Source organism: Pelophylax lessonae (genome assembly GCF_965119305.1).
Source record: "Pelophylax lessonae genome assembly, chromosome: 7".
NCBI lineage: Eukaryota > Metazoa > Chordata > Amphibia > Anura > Ranidae > Pelophylax > Pelophylax lessonae.
The window spans coordinates 144,855,133-144,873,080 of record NC_138774.1 but is presented as its reverse complement, the minus strand read 5'-3'; the positions used below and the strand labels follow the sequence as shown (position 1 = coordinate 144,873,080).

Sequence of the window (17,948 nt, the reverse complement as noted above, 5' to 3'; positions counted from 1 at the left end):
AAGAGTTCTCACTCTCTCCACACAAACCACACTACAAACACTTGGTTCTTAAAGGTACACACATGCAATAAACATAATGCATACACGAAGGACAATATACAGTGGCTGTGTTTGCTACAAAGACTTGTCAGTTTTTATTGCTGTATGTGCTAGCATTAAAGAGATTCACCCTCATGTTTACCATTATCATTGAAAGTGAAACGAAATCCCACATGTTGGGTTGTCCACAGAAAAGTAACAGAAGAGAAATAATCCAATGTGGACACTAGTTCTGGTGAGCTCAGGGTCCCCAAGGAATTATCCTCATTTACAGGGATTTCCTCTCACTTCCTGTTTGGCTATGGGACAGGAAGTGAAGGGAAATCCTCACAATGGGACACAGATGGCAAAAAAATAAATAAATCTGACAGGGGTTATAACCCTCCCTTGCTCTATCCAAAATGAAAAAAAAAAAAAATATTTTGCCTATAGCTCAACTTTAACACTTAATCACAAACACCCCCAACAAAATGTTGTGGATGGAAACAAGACATGCTCCAGGCATTTAGGCTTCACTACCCAGTGAATAGCATAGAGTGAGTATACTGTATATCAAAATGTCTGCACTCCCACCATGGAAAAAAAAAATATATATGATTAAAAACAATACAAACATGGGTTGAGTGAATTGTGCAATATATAAATACATGCCTGGTTTGCACTTGGTGCCATTCTCATCTGGGGTTTATCCTGTTGACTTAAGGAGTGTCTGGAGGGTGTGCTGGCCTCTGTAGGTCTCATAGATGAGGTTGCTAGAATATAGAAGGATTGTAATCAGTAAGAGCAGAAAAATGTATTCAGTAGATGCACTTTAATGTTTTTAGAAAATATGTAATAAAAGATAACAAAATTTGAACCGAGGATCAGTATAGCAAAACCTTTGGTGCCCATTCATTATACTGGAGCTACAAGAAACCCTTTTTGCTTAGACTGCTTTGATCACCCTCCCTCACTTTTGTATTCAGTTACGTCAGAATCATCCCAATACAGGTTTCATTTTTAGAGCTTAGCCTTACCAACCATTCTGGCTTACACCCAAATTATACTTTTTTTAAGATTATTTCCCTGGCAAAAATGTACCCAAGTACCAGTTACATCATTATAATTGAAAATAAGGATTTATTAGGATGTTAAAACATAGATTTAATCATCATGGCAAATGGAAAAAGGGTGTTGGCATTTGTTACCTCAGTTTAACAAAATTCCTCCAGCACCAGCTATAGTTTACCTTATGGCTCTATACAAAGAGAAAACCTGTCCAGCTCAATAGCTATCTACCCAGGAAGGCAAATGGAGCTCAGCTCACCACTCCTTACTGTACATGCATGCTGCATAATCACCACCCAATACATAAAAACTGTATTTTGTGGGGGACACTGAATACAGATAGCCCAATGGTACACATAAGCAAGCATCTTTATAGTTTGTATGCCAAGGCTCATCAAGTCAGAATCTGTATTTTTAACAACAGTTCACAAGCCATGCACAATATATTGTTTCTATAAGCATAGCTGTCCATTTGTTTTATCCAGGGCTTTTTTTTTCTCAGAGAATAGGTGCAGGAACTCCTCCCTTCACCCTTCGTCTCAGCCCCCTACCCACCTATGAGCACCGTCCCTTGGTTCCACCCCCTACTCACCTCCCAGTACCACCCCTTTTAGAGAACACAGAACCAAGTATCATTTTGTGCTACTAAGTAATTTGTATGGAACTTGATAGACCCCCACCCCAGCAACAATAGACCCCCAACACAGCACTAGATTTCCCCCAGCAACAAGGGACCCCCCCCAAACAAAATACCACCCCAGAAAAAAAAAATACCCCCAGCAGCAACAACAGATCTACCAGCAGCCAGCATCAATAGACCCCCCAGCAGCCAGCAGAAATAGACCTCTTAACTCCCTTAACAGTAGTTCCTCCCAGCAACAATTGAGCCCCCAGCAAGATAAGACACCTCCACCAGCAACAAAAGTTCCTCCATCAGGCAGCATTAATAAACCCTCCAGCACACCCCAGAACTCCCTGCCATTCAGTGCTGGAGGTGGTGGAACTGCGTTTCCCTGCATTCCTCCTTTCAGTACCCTTCTGTGTGTACTCCAGCTGCACCCTCACTGAAAATAACAGCATCTCTGGCATCACATCCTGTTACAGTAACAGCAGTGCCCATAGGACAACCCTTGAGCATCCTTATTAGGATATCATTCATTTATACAACAGGTAATGAAACTCTAATTAGGGTGCCTAAGAAGTGTGTCATTGGGCCTAACTGAGCACTGGTGCTACTGTTGCAAAATTTATTGAGGTTTTCTAATTGTCAGGGAGCATAGAGCTGGAGCTTTTATAGCAGGATAATAAAGGGAGTTGTGGAACCTTCAGTTCCTTATGAAGTAACTAGGGCAGCACAAGCAGTATGCCACGCCTGGTAACATCACTCATTAAATAATAAATAGAATACCTATAAAAGCTTTTAAATCACTAAGGTATTATGGTTTATTGAGTAATATGTTTAATGAAGCAAACTGGGGATTGTTTAAAAACAGTTTTTTTTAGCTACCATGTGACTTGACAAACTGCTTTTTCCATGTTTCCTTGTAGAATAAAGTACAGTACTATGGCATATACAAAAAATGTCAGTTATATTATTATCTCAGTTTTCGCTGGAGGATCTTTATAATGGTATACATACAAGCAGAGTCTGAGAGGGCAGTATGAGATGATCTACGAGAGCTATGTGATGACACAGACATTCCTTCTCTGCTCGGCTCTTGGGTATTTGTACACTGTCTAATGTCCAAGAAAGTGTTCTGACTCTGAAAGAAGAAAATGAACCATTAGTCTTTTCACAAATAACAAGGAGTAAAAGTTACACTGTGCACAGTTTTCAATATCATCCATGACCTTGTGGGGCTTTCAGGCAAAATGAAGAGTGGACTCACACTAGACATGAAAATTCTTGCTATCCATTAGGAAAACGTCTAAAGTCGCAACACATGAAGCTTCATATACCATCATTCACTTATAGTACATATTAAAAGAGTATACATGAGACAAAGCTACATACATATATGTACTGTAGGTACTTCCCGTCTTAAATCAAAGACAAACACTGATATTGTAGTATTAGGTGGATATAGGTAAGTTAAATGGCTGTGAGCTGTCTATATTTGACTTGCCAGCTTCATGCATCTTCAAAAGTCATTAAAAAGAAGACCTCAATGCCATTTTTGGATTGTTCAATTATTTTATATTTGAAACAACGAGGAAGGAATCATTTGTGTTAATGCAAGAAGAAGGATCTTCTTCACTAAAAAAAAAAGAATATATCACTAAACTAAAAAATGATCTTTCTATTTCCAAGTACAATGATCAGGTTATGATTTTCTAGACACATAAGTGACTAGAAATGACAGCCCTGAGATTATGTTGTTAGTATTAGCCAGGCTAATACATTTAAGAACATTTGCTTTAACTGCTAGGAGACTGGCACTGATAGTTTTAGGATCAGCGAGCAATGCCAACACTAAGGCTCCCCTCACAGTCACCCTTCCTGTAACCAAAACACAAACCCTCTATGTAACCCTAACGTTTACCCTCCCTGCAGCCATAACCCAAACCCTCTATGCAGGGCTGTCATCAGGGGGGAGGCAGCCCATACATATGTAGGGGGTCCGGGGATTCTGAGGGGCCCGGCCGCCCAGGCCCCAACCAACGAGATTGAGTTGTTGCTGTTGTAGTAGCTAGCAATTGCTAAAGCAGGGCAGCCACAGAGTAAGCCGATGCAGCCGAAGGGATGTCTTTTTGCTGGACTGGGCTTTCTCTTTGCTGAAAAATTTGAAGCCATCTCTTTGCTGGATTGGGATGTCTCTTTGTTGAATATTTGGGGCTGTATCTATGCTGGATTGAATTCATTTTCATATATTAAGTTGTAAGAGTTTAAAAATAAAAGTGTGTGCCCTGAAGGACTCGGTGGGACGGCCAGAGGACAGGCCCCAAGGAATATTGGTTGTCAGGCCCGGAGGGGCCCAGGCCTAAAGCTGTGTAAGGGCCCCCGAAATTTCTGATGGCTGCCCTGCCTCTATGTAACCCTAAACCTCTATGCAACATATCCTAAACCCTTCCTGTAACCCTAACCTTGTTTGTAACACTGACCCTCCATTTAACCCAAACCTAACAAACCCTCTCCCTGTAACCTTAACAGAAATCCTCTAAATAATCCTAACACTGTAACCCAAACCCTCCATGTAGCATCAACCCTAATATTAAAGCTCTCTTATTTAAACCTAACTCCTTGTTTGCATACACGGTTCTCCTACATCAGTATTCTCTTCACTAATGATATAACCCTTCCTGTAACCCAAACACAAATCCTCCCCCAAATGTAACCATAACTTAAACACTCCTTGTAAGCCTAACATAAATCCACCAGGGAACCCTAATCCAAACCCTCCCTGTAACTCTGACTCAAACTCTATATGTAAGCCCAACCCTCAAATAACCATAATCAAATCCCTACCTGTAATCTAACTCTAATTCTAACCCCACACCTTGTTTGCATACTTACTTACCCTATACTATGATCCTCACAACTGATGACCATCCTTCTCAGAACAAATCATAACAGTGTTGAAATACCCAAATTATCTGCTTGGTAGTTAACAAAATGATTACGGTATCTTTACCTAAGATGACTTGTATATTTAATTACTAAGGTTTATATAATGAAAGCAGAAATATGTCAGAATGTTCCAAAAACACTATAATCCCGTGCCCCATAAAAGTTTTCCTTTTGATATGATGATGCAGTGTACCTTTAATGATGGTTCTGCCAGTTCTAAAGCTGACTCCTCAAGCCCAAGGTCTCTCCTCCTCTCTGCTCGAACTTCAGCATAACTGATAAATGATAAAAACATGTCATCACATATACACAGGAATGTATAAAAAGTTAATATGGCCAACATACATCCAAAAAACTCTAGTAAGCACACTTTATCTAAATTGGTCACACAAAATTCACATTATAATATAAAATCCAACTTCTAGAGTATCCCTATGCTTTTGTCAGGAATGTTAATTCCTGTGTTTCTACTCCCCCTTAGCAAGTTATAGCTGAGTAGGACTGAATCAGGAAAAAAACAGCTCTTATAATAAAATACAAACATTCAGTGCTTTATGATGTGTACATTTGTACGGTTATCCAGGATGATGCAGAGGAGGGTGTGGAGATGGATGTGTTACTGTCAAGGCTTCAGTGACTAGGATAGCTAAATTGCTCACCCATCGCAAACACATTGTCACAAAGTAGCTTGTTATATTTACAGATTTATCATACTTAATGTTCACCCTTGCTTTTATAAGATTAGGGTTCATACTGCATTAATAATCCAAACAGCTGCCATTGTACTGGAAACCTATGTAGCGGTACACAGTGCAGCCCCCCTTTTCCTGCACTTCAACTATATATCCTTTTTATTTCTATTGTTTATAGTTACTTGAAGAAAGATCATATTTTTGAAAGAGATCCTGCTGTTCAACAAAAATCTTCCCATATGATTATATGGGTATCTAACGTATTTTTGGCATGTTATTTACCTGTTCAAACCTCTGTTGTGTATACAAGCAAAAGTCCTGAAACTGCAGTTGGGTGGCACCATTTTAGATGTCGAGTCAGCAGTCCCAGCAGATTTCGTGCTGTTACTGTGACACTCCAGGGTTTTTCCTTTTGTTTCTCCCCCAGCTGCTACATAAAAGTAATGTATGAAGATGAGGAGAGAGGTGAAGCAATTGGGCCAGCATAGAGAGTAATTAGACACTCGCAGGCGAGCAGAGGGCTGTGACGTGAGTAGTCAAATTTTATAGCAAGTTCAAAGGCACATTGCAATTGAATTAAAAAAAAAAAAAGATTTACGTCAAAAGAGAAAACACTGTAAGTAAGCATTTAAAATACTTTTATATTTTTTTGTGCTCGTACTACACATTTTTTTCAATTTGGTGACAGGGCCCCTTTAATGTGATTGTAAAGGCAGAAGGTTTTATATCTTAATGCATTCTAAGCATTAGGATAAAAAACCTTCTGTGTGCAAAAGCCCCTCTCAGCCGCCATAATACTTACCTGAGCCCCATTTCAATCCAGCAATGTTGCAAGCAGGGCCACTGATAAGGCAGTACAGTCAGCCTTCCTGTACCGGGCCCAGGCCCCATCAGTTCAAAAGGGGGGCCCAGGCACCTGCTGAGCAGGAGCGACTGCTGTACTTATTGCCAACTCTTGTGGCTCACCCTGCAGCTCTGCCAGCTTCTCATCTCTTTTCTTCCTTCAGTTGCAATGCAGGGGGATTGGTATCTGCAGCCCCCCCCCCCCTGCTGCCCGGGCCCCTCTCCCCTGCAGCATTGCCAACTTCTCTCCTCTTCTCTGCCACCAGCGGCTGCTGATGGCACACAGGGGGATGTTTCAGGATAGAGAAGGGGTGTGCGCAGTAAATATGTTCTATTTACCAGCCTCTTCCTTTCTTGAATTGACACAGTGAGCGATCGGTACAGATCACTCATTGTGTCCATTCAGCGATGAAGCATAGTAAATTGTGTACATATGTAAAAAAAAGGAGGGGGGACCCTGTCATTTACGGGGCCCATGGATTTCTAACAGCAGCCCTGGTTGCAAGAGAGCTTTGGCTGTCTGGGACTCTCCCTCCTGATTAGCTAAGACACAGCAGTGGGCCACATTGGCTTCTGCTGCTGTCAAAGTCAGTGAGCCAATGAGGAGAGAGAGAGGGGGCGTGGGCTGAGCCTCGGCTCTGTGTCTAAATGGACACACAGAGCAGTGGCTCGGCTCAGATACCCCCACAGCAAGCTGTTTTCTGTGGGGGCACTTGGCAGGAGGGAGGGGCCAGAGAGGGGCGAGGGAGCCGAAAAGAGGAGGATCTAGGCTTCTCTGTGCAAAACCACTGCACAGAGCAGGTAAGTATAACATGCCAGTTATTCTTAAACAAAAAAAACAAAAAAAACAAGACTTTAATATCACTTTAAATATAGTATAATGTACTCTCAGTGCATCATCATGTGTGCCTAGAGGACTTCAATACTGATTTTACCAGAAGGTAGTGTTGCATATAGAACTGTGTGTGTGTGCATAGGTGTGCACAGACCATTGCATTAGGGTGTGCACCCCAAAGCTCAAACACATACTGTATGCTTGTGCAATGGATGATGTCATAAGGGCAGATATTGGTGTCCTCAGGGCAGTGGACGATGTCAGTAGTTTTTTATTTTTATTATTTCTTACAATTATATCATTTTTATTTCATAGCAAAAATTTAGGAGAATGTTTGTTTTTTATTTGGTGAAATATCAGGGGTCTAAACAGGGGGAATATGCGTCACACAGGGTGATTAGGGTGTGCCCCGGCACACCTGGCACACCCTGTGCGCACACCTATGTGTGTGTGTGTGTGCGTGTGTGTGCGTGTATTACTTTGTGGTCCAGAGAAATGTACAAGCTGGCCAGTTCCTTGAAAACGCCTTCAATTTTATAACACACATATTTGTTTCCAGTAAATTGTATAATTATGATTATAGGTAATGGCAAATGGTACTCAGTGATTCACTCTGTTATAAAATGAACTGGGCATAGTAATACACCTTATACTGCAACTAACATTTAAAGTAGACTGTCATATACTAGATGTGTTTACTTATGTATTTATGTACTCATGTTATTTTCTAAGGTTATTTTATGTTAAAAATACAACATAGTGACCCAATGGCACCGCTATAGACATCTTATCACCTCTCACTCAAAACAACTGTCTGCTAAAAATGTAACTCAGTGCAAAAAGCCACAGCCGTTTGCATCCAGCACAAGAATACTCTTAACATGGGAAGGCTGATGCTAAAGCACATCTGTCTACATGCATGCTATGTGGATTAAACAAAATAGATTTTATTTGATTGCTTGCTGTTGCTATGCAGGAATTCCCAATCAATTTACCATTAGCAAAGGATGATGCAGATGTGAGCATCTATTCACAGCAAAGCTCACTGTACATAATGTCCCAGTACTTAACCCCACTAGCCAGCAAAGAGTTTAAACCTTTTTCTAAAATTTTAATAAAACCAGAGGTCTCATTTGCATACATTTGGAAACATCTGTGCATGGCTCCCACTTGCTAATGCATGTAACACATGCAAATGAGCTGTCTGCTTTCAATAAATGTTAAGACAGGTTGCAATTAGCCCTGTTTGCTGGCTAGCATTGCAAGATTTGTATTGTATTATTCTGGGCCAAAGTCCTAGAGTGAAAACCTATTCTTTCAGATATGATCAAACACATAAAGTTTTAAAGCTAAAACACAACTAAACTTATATTACTTTTCTGAAATAATAATGCTAAAGGAATCTTGTAGACAAGGAATAGTATATGTTATGATTAAAGGAAATCTGTCATGAGAGGAACACGGAAATGGCCTTGCTGACCATTTTTTTTTAACTTGTTAGAGGCCGTTATGATGATCCTATTGTTGTAATAATTGGAACAAGTATGCATATCTCCTAACTGTCCCTCATTTGGAAGACTTTCCCTCTTTTGAGACCAAATCCCTCTGTCCCTTGTGCAGCCTCTGTTGTCCCTCTTTTTAGAATGTTGGGTACATCTCTATACAAAATGTACTATTTTACCCACAAGCACCTGATGCCAGTTTAAGCCCTCTGGCTTAAAAGGCTTGATTGGGGTTGTTTGTGGTCTTCTCCGAGACCTATAGTGATGCGTATCCCTGTTTGGTGCAGGGGGTAGGAAGATGGACGCATATGTGTCCCCTAACCCCCTCCTTTGCCCTCACCCTCTCCACTTGCCCCTTTATTTTCCTCCCATATCTCTTTTTCTCCCCCCCCCCCCTTTTATTTTTTCTCTTTCTTCTCTTTTCTTACAGCGTCAACTAGGTTATTGACACTGCCCATTCGTAGTCAATCTTTTTTCCACTTTAGAGTGTTTCTAACAGGTTACGAATACTTCTCTGATCTTTTTACGTTCTGATGCACGTGTATTTACATTAACGATGTCCTCTGTATTGACTTTCAAGATTTCGCCTTTAAAACTGTTGTTCATATTGGTTTGTTACTCTTTTTTAACATTATATGCACCCTTTTTTTTTTTGGTTCTAAGTATACTGCCCAAGTGAAACTGTTACTTTGTATTTTTTATTGTCTGATATTTCAAAAAAAACTTTTGTGAAAAAAAAAAAAGGTACTATTTTACTATAAGTGTTATGTTGCAATAAATGTTTTATCCAACCTCCTACATCGGTGTTTTATTATATTATATTATGTTATTTTGACAATTCAATATAAAGAAAAATAGAGGTCAAGCACCTTTGTGGTTTAGCCAACTAATTTATACATCTTAGATTTCTATGTTCCAGGTAATTAGGCAGTGGAAGAGACATGTTCTTCACCTATATAGTGTGTGCAAAAAATACTCCTCTTTATCATTTCTGAAAGTTGGGAGCTATGAGAATGCAGGTAAGGACTTCTGACTTTCCTAAAATGAATATTTGTTCCAGGTCAATGACAGTATTTAGTTCACTGTGTAAGTCAGCCAGGCACCCAGCATTTTCAGCATTTACAGACCCCTTATTTCTCATAGGACACATTCATTTTAATCCAACATTGCTCAATAAAGTTTCAATACAGCAGAAAACCAAATATGTGATCTGCACTAAAACGAAATGAAGCCAGGAGAGGGCGCCATTTACTGCAAACATTATCTGAGCTGCACAAGTATTGCTAAAACAGAATATAGACTTTCAGTTGTTGTTAAGCAGAAACATTAGTAATTAGTAGATCACAACAGCAGCTGTTCCTAAACATTTTATAAGATTTTATTATTGACAGTAAAGTTAAATGCGTAAACTTATAAAGGCTCATATAAACACAGAAACTGTGTACAAAGCAGTAGTCTCAAGAGAAATCTGTAAAGTTTAAATCTTACATTTTTAATCACATGCATCCTAAAAAGGTCACGTTAAACCTAAACTCAATAATAAGGAACAGCACAGTGCCAAACAGCTGCAGGATTTTGACAATTTGCTGTATTATGGTTTGGTGCACAAAGACACTACTTAACTGATGTGTACAATTCATCCATCAAACACAGAATGCTATAATCATTGCTTACCTAACAACGGTGTGAGTGCAAACAATGAACTCTGGCTTGGAATTCCACTGATGGTAAGTGATGTAGTAGCGTGTCTGCAGCCAGATCCATTGTTGTCCTTTGGTTAAAAATCTGTAGTAACAGGATGTTCCTTTTCCATATTGCATCACTGGATTTCCATAAAAGAAAACAAAATCACTACTGTTAGATATTTAAGAGGACAGGATCAAAATATATAAAACAAGAATGAGATTTAGGCTGCATGAGAAAGAATAGTGGACCATAATGCATACACGAGTGATCTGCTGTGAATGGGACAAATATCTCCATATCTCAGTAAGGGTGTAACTATAGTCACAGGCAATAAAGCCACTAGTATGGATTCCAGCCGAAGAGGGGTCCCACATCTGGCTGCATAATGGTTTCTCTCTACAGATCTTTAAAGAAGAATTCCAGGTATGGTATATTTTATACATAGTGTAAGACTTTGGTTTAAGTGATAGCGCTACAGGGAAATAGCTTTTCTTCTTTTTTTTAAGGGTGTTTTTTGCCCAATTTTATTTAATGAAAGTTCAAGAAAAACACAAAACATGAGTTTCCCTCGCAGGGGTATTGAACATCAATGATCATCCCTGCAATGTTTCTACAACTTGATTGGAGTCCGCCTGTGGTAAATTCAGTTGATTGGACATGGTTTGGAAAGGCACACACCTGTCTATTATTATTATCATTTCAGGTACTTGTATAGCGCTGTCAATTTCGCAGCGCTTTACATATACATTACACATTCACATCAGTCCCTGCCCTCAAGGAGCGTACAATCTAAGGTCCCAAACTCACATTCATACATACATAGTAGGGACAATTTTTTTTATACAGGATCCAATTAACCTACCAGCATGTCTTTGGAGTGTGGGAGGAAAACCGGAGTACCCAGAGGAAACCCATGCAGGCACAAGGAGAATATGCAAACTCCAGGCAGGTAGTGTTGTGGTTGGGATTTGAACCAGCGACCCTCTTGCTGCTAGGTGAAAGTGCTAACCACTACACCACTGTGCCGCCCCATCTATATAAGGTCCCACAGTTAACAGCGCATGTCAGAGCACAAACCAAGCCATGAAGTCCAAGGAATTTTCTGTAAACATCCGAGACAGGATTGTATCGAGGCACAGATTTGGGGAAGGGTACAGAAAAATTTCTGCAGTATTGAAGGTCCCGATGAGCACAATGACCTCCATCATCTGTAAATTGAAGAAGTTTGGAACCATCAGGACTTCCTAGAGTGGGCCGCCCAGCCAAACTGAGCAATCAGGGAAGAAGGGCATTAGTTAGGGAGGTGACCAAGAACAAGCTGGTCACTCTGACAGAGATCCAGCGTTTCTCTTTGGAGAGAGGAGACCCTTCCAAAAGAACAACCATCTCTGCAATATTCCACCAATCAGGCCTGTATGGTAGAGTGGCTAGAAGGAAGCCACTCCTCAGAAAAAGGCACATGACAGTCTGCCTTGAGTTTGCCAAAAAGGCATGTGAAGGACTAATGGTTTGATGAAACAAAGATTAAACTCTTTGACCTGAATGTCAAGCGTCATGTCTGGGGGAAACCAGGCACTGCTCATCACCTGGCTAATACCATCCCTACAGTGAAGCATGGTGGTGGCAGCTTAAAACTGCGGGGATATTTTTCAGTGGCAAAAACTGGTAGACTAGTCAGGATTGAGGGAAAGATGAATGCAGCAATGTACAGATATATCCTTGATAAAAACCTGCTCCAGAGCACTCTGGACCTCAGACTGGAGTGAAGGTTCATCTTCCAACAGGACAACGACCCTAAGCACAGCCAAGATAACAAAGGAGTGGCTATGGGACAACTCTGTGAACGTCCTTGAGTGGCCCAGCCAGAGCCCAGACTTGAACCTGATTAAACATCTCTGCAGAGATCTGAAAATGGATGTGCACTGACGCTTCCCATCCATCCCGATGGTGCTTGAGAGGTTCTGCAAAGGAGAAACTGCCAAAAAAATAGGTGTGCCAAGCTTGTAGCATCATACCCAAAAAGACTTGAGGCTGTAATTGGTGCCAAAGGTGCTTCAACAAAGTATTGAGCAAAGGCTGTGAATAATTATGCACATGTGATTTGTTTCGTACTTTATTTTTAATAAATTTCAAAGATTTCAAAAAAAATTCTTTCACATTGTCATTATGGGGTATTATTTGTAGAATTTTGAGGAAAATAATGAATTTATTCCATTTTGGAATAAGGTTGTAGCATAACAATATGTGGAAAAAGCGAAGCGCTGTGAATTTTTTTCTGGATGCACTGAAGGATTAACCCTCCTGACTCCTGGGCAAAGACCTTCTCTGTCTGCCGGGGTGGAGCACAGAACCCCAGTCAGGGCTCTCCTAAAAGCCCAGCACACACCTGCCTAATTAGTGTGCCGGTGGTTCTCATAATATGGACCCAGGACTGGAGATTTCATCCCACTCAGATTCCTAAGAAATCTCCAGGCCCCATGTCCCAAACCGGGTTCTACCAACTGAAGAAAACTGAAAAAACTGTTTTCACTGAATGATACAAATTCTCTGGAGCCCCTCAACCTGCCTGGATGGGAATCCTGGGTTACTAACAAATTTCACACTGTAGCAGGGCACAGATCTGCCACAATAGTTAAATTGGTCTAGTTTGGACAAATATAATTATGTATATACCATACCTGGCCAATGCCCCTAAAAGCTGGAAATCACTGAAGCAGACACTGCTTCTCCAGTGATCTCTACCTGCTTCCGGGGTCCCATGCCAAGTAGCTGCTCTGTTGCATTCTGAACACATTGTGAACCTTGGCACAGGTGATATTCCGAGAATGTGTTGTTTTTTCTGAATGAATGCAAAGCGTTGTTTGTTTGAACGAGGTGGAGAGGCAGAGCGGTAATGTCACAAACTATCTACTCCAATCAAAGAACAATTATTCTCTAAATGGCACCCCTGCCAAGTGGCTGACCTGTAATCAGAAAGCAGTAGGGCAGCCTATCTGCATGGGAAATGGAAGCAAGTGGAGATCATTGGAGTAGCGTTATCTACTTGACTTGAGTTCCAACTTCCACGGGCACCAGCCAGGTATGGGATACAAATATATATATAAAATATCCACACCTGAAATTCATCTTTAAAATAATTAGACAAACTGATTAGACATAAAATTCAGGATCCTACATCAGATCACTATATTATCAGTCACCGTGCTGTAGTGTTTATGCTTTAAACCACAGTTTGCCACAGTTCTCAGAAGTAAGACTGATTTTAAACCAAGAGCCTATTTTCCAAAACAGTTTGATTCAAGGCATGCTGTAAATGATAACTGTCATAGTTGCTTGGGCTCTCACCCAAACTGTCAAGCCATCAAATGTCTGGTGTTATAACTGATCACATGTGCAGCACCATGGCCTCTGCAGTTCAAACAGATGCTAAGATGGTGGTGTCATTGGCTGTAAAGGATAGGAGAGTTGAGTATGGCTTTAGGCTTTGAAAATGAAAGCTAGAAGCTGATTGGTTGCCATTCACAACCACTCCAGATTCTGTCTGCTCTAGTCTTAAACATTCCCCTCAGTTGATTCCAAGAAAGACTGTGGTGCATATAAAATATAGAAACTGCACCCCTTATCTGCACGTAACCCAGGAATGTGGGAGTGGAGACTTCTTAAAGTTACTACACAAAAAGGTCTTCAACGAACTGGATTTGCTGTTCTTTAAAACAAAAACAAAAAAAAAATTTACAAAAATCCTAATTACTATTACTAAGTCACTATATACAGTACATGGCTTACCATACTTCTGAAGCTCTAAGCATCTCACTTATATGCCCCATATGCAGTACATGTGCCGCCACCTGGTGGTCATGACATCTCATTTATCTATCTCATATACAGTACAGTATATGTCTTACCTGACTCCTGTATCTCTCAGTTTCTAAATGATATATCCAATATAAAGTACAGTGCAAAAGTTTTAGGCAGGTGTGAAGAAATTCTGTAAAGTAAGAATGCTTTTAAAAATATAAATGTTAGTTGTTTATTTTTATCAATTACAAAATGAAAAGTAAGTGAATGAAAGAAAACTCTAAATCAAATAAATATTTGGTGATTACCTTTTGACTTCAAACCAGCATCAATTCTTACACTTGCATACTTTGTACACTTCAGGGATTTTTTAGATTTACAGTCAGGTGTATGATTAACCAAATATACCAAGTAGAAGCTAATGATCATCAATTTCATATCTAGGTTGAAAACGCAAGTCATTTACTGAAACAGTTGTGTAGGAGGCTTAAACTGGTTGAGGAACAGCTAAACTCTGCTACTAAGGTGAGATTGTGGAAGACATTTTTATGTCCCAGGTCATGACTGAGCACAGAAACAAGGCACAATGTAGCTATACTGCAACAGCAAGGGCTCTCCCAGGCATAGATTTTAAAGCAGGCTGGCGTTTGAAGAAGTACAAAGGGAACAGGCAACGTACACTGTAGATGCAGTGATCAGCAAAAAAAACGTAATGTAGCAGATGAAAGACTCATCATGTTTACTTCCCTTCAAAATCGTAAGATGCCCAGCAGTGCCATTAGCACAGAACTGGCAGAAACAGTGGGACCTAGGTACACCCATCTACTATCTGGAGAAGCCTGGCCAGAAGTGATCTTTATGGAAGAATTGCGGTCAAAAAGCCATACCTCTGATGTTGAAACGCATATAAGTGACAACTATGCATGAAAACATAGGAACTGAGGTGCAAAAAAATGACAGAAGGTGCTCTGGACCAAGTCAAAATGTTAAATATTTGGCTGTAGCAGGAGGCAGATTGTTTGCTGGAAAGCAGTACAATAATGAGTGTCTGCAGGCAACAGTGAAGCATGGTAAGTTTGAGGCTGGATTCCTGCACATGGAGTTATAGATTTTGTCAGGATCAATGGTGTCCTCAGTGCTGAGAAATACAGGCAGATGCTTATCCATTAGGCCATACTATTAGAGAGGAATGTGATTGCCCCCAAATGTATTCTGCACCAGGTCAACAACCCCAAACATACTACAGACAATGTCATTAGGAACTATATTCTGCATAAAGAAGAACAAGGAGTCCTGGAAGTGATAGTTTGGCCCCCAGAGAGCCCTGATCTCAACATCATCGAGTGTCTGTGATTATTTGAAGAGACAGAAGGATTTGAGGCAGCCTACATCCAGAGAAAACCTGTGGTTCATTCTCCACAATGATTGGAACAACCTAGCTGTCGAGTTTCTTCAAAAACTGTGTGCAAGTAAACTTAGAAGAATTGATGCTGTTTTGAAGGCAAATTGTTGTCACACCAAATGATGATTTGATTTGGACTTCTCTTCTGTTCATTTACTTTCCATTTTGGTAATTGATAAATATAAACTTACACTTCTATTTCCGAAATAATTTTTAATTTACAACATTTTTCACACCTGCCTAAATGTTTTGCACAGCAGTGTAAACAGTGTGTCCTACCTTTGCCTTGTAGTTTTCAATATCCCATTTACACACTATGCACTTAATACAAATTATACCTTAGTCCTGGTTTCAAATTTATAAAAAAAAATCTATTTTTTTGGTGTTTTTTACATTAAGTTTGCATGAGGGGCAATTGAAACTATACATTTTTTTTTTTTTTTGAAAACCAAAGGGATAACGCTGCAAAGCTGCCCTGTCTCTCCCAGTCTGAGATCTGTTGTACTGCTAACAAAACAAATTATGTTACCTATGTTAGTTTTGTGTAAAAGTAGATTTTATGTTTTTAGAATGAATACTGGTGCTGAGGACAATACCTTTGCCCAGTATTCCTTTACGTATGTTTATCCTCACATATGTTTATCCTCAGAACAGTTCTCTATTACGGATATTGACCCTTCTTGAGAACTTTTTATATTACAATGCTTTGCTAATATTGTTCATGTGCATTTGAACTCACTCACTATGAGTGACTATCTTTGTCATATTTAAAAAATGTGGTAATAAAAATGTATTCAACCTTATAATGAATACTGTACATAAGTGGAATAAAATTGTGTTTCTTTTTAATATTTGTCAGGAAGTCAGTTTTAATGGAGAAATTACAGTTTTCATGTGGAGTAAGTTTAAGTTACAAATATACTGTATATGGAGTAAGCCACCTTTTTATGCTGCTAAGTGAATTTTTTTTATAAAGTTTACTATTCACTGTTAAGCCCCGTACACACGTACCGATTGTCGGCCTTAAATATTCGGTCGCCGACCGATCGGCCGATTGTAGGCTTGTTAGTATGATGCTTCCGACAGCCGACAGCGCATTTTCGGCCAAACAGAGTCTGTCATGCAGACTTTAAAATATTTGTTGGCCGTCACCAGAACGGCCAATTGTTCGCCAGTCAGTACAGAATTCGGCCGACAAACAGCAGATTAGCAAGACTGGGCATGCTCAGAGAAGAAAAAACACACAGAAAGTTAACCATCACATGACATCACTTCTGCAGTCGGCTGTTGTTGGCCGACAAAATTCGTGTGCAGTCTTTAGCACTTTTCAGCCGACAGGACAGCACTGGACAAAAGACGGCCGATCGTTCGGCCGACATTCGGTACGTGTGTACGGGGCTTTACTCCTAATGCTACACTCCGGCCTCATATTCAGCAAACCTCATTCTTTTTACACAAGGGAAATAAGATATAGGTTTGCCTGCTTTTCCTCCAATGCTAGTCACCCATAAACCTTGTCTCATGCTGTACTTGGGAAGATGCAGTCTGAGATAAATCAGGTATTGTGTTGTGACCGGTTCCTTCTCATAGCCTGATAAATCTCACTGTCAAAGACTCCAACAATCCTATTCTGCTCTTAAGAATGGTTAACAAAAGGCAGAAACATTTGTTGTACTTCAGTCAGTTGAGATGTGATGATAATGATTTCTTCCCATTGTAAGACATCTTCATTTCCTGTACATGAGATGCTATCTGATGACCCCACGTAATCACAGCAGTGGACATGAAAGAGATTCCATGGGATATGACTCCTAGGATCTGGCCCAAAATAATAATAGGGAATCTTCTAGTGACCACTTATGTTTCAGTAAAAACATATGGATTCATAAAAAAACAAAAACAAATTAAGAGTGATGGGCAATGGAGTGGAAGAGTAAAAAATTGGACCGATGGAAACTTTGGTCACCTAGTTCATTTCAGTTTGAACTATTGTGTTACATAAAGCTAATCAGGAAGTGTCAACCTTTGACATTAAAGTATAACTAAAGACAAAACTTTTTTTTCTTAGTTTTGGATAGAGTGCAGATGGATTAGAACATCTGTCTGTGTTCCCAATAGGGAGATTCATCCTCTCTATTTGTCCTGTTTATTGTTATTATTGAAAGTGAAAGTAAAGAAAACCCCATATTTTGGGTTGTCCCCAGAAGACTAATAGAGGAGAAATCTTCCAATAAGGGTCACTAGTTCTGGTAATCTGGAGGTCCCCAGGGAATTCCCTTAATTTGACTGGTTTTGTTTATTATTATATACCAATTTTGTACCTGTACGGTAGTGTATATACACACACCACAATATTTTTTAATAAATTGCTATGATTTACACTTACATTGTGTCCCTATTTTGCCGACCATCCTTCATTCAAACCTTCCTTTAATTCTGACCCCTGTGCAGAATACCTTTTTTATGTAGCACTAAGAGTTCCCTTGTCCCAATCAATAGTGGGTCACTGACTGTCAAAAAAGCAGGCATGTATAAG

The 17,948-nt window shown here is 39.9% G+C and overlaps 1 protein-coding gene across 1 annotated transcript in view; it reads right to left on the bottom strand.

The window, feature by feature from the left end:
- PASD1 (PAS domain containing repressor 1) overlaps positions 1 to 17,948 on the bottom strand; it is a 115,457-nt gene that overhangs the window by 21,910 nt on the left and 75,599 nt on the right. Inside the window, exons 12-15 of the mRNA XM_082264609.1 lie at positions 10,201 to 10,348; positions 4,848 to 4,929; positions 2,726 to 2,849; positions 687 to 791 (exon numbers count right to left, since the gene is read on the bottom strand). Coding sequence (XP_082120735.1) covers positions 687 to 791; positions 2,726 to 2,849; positions 4,848 to 4,929; positions 10,201 to 10,348 — 459 coding nt within the window. The remainder of the gene's footprint in view (positions 1 to 686; positions 792 to 2,725; positions 2,850 to 4,847; positions 4,930 to 10,200; positions 10,349 to 17,948) is intronic.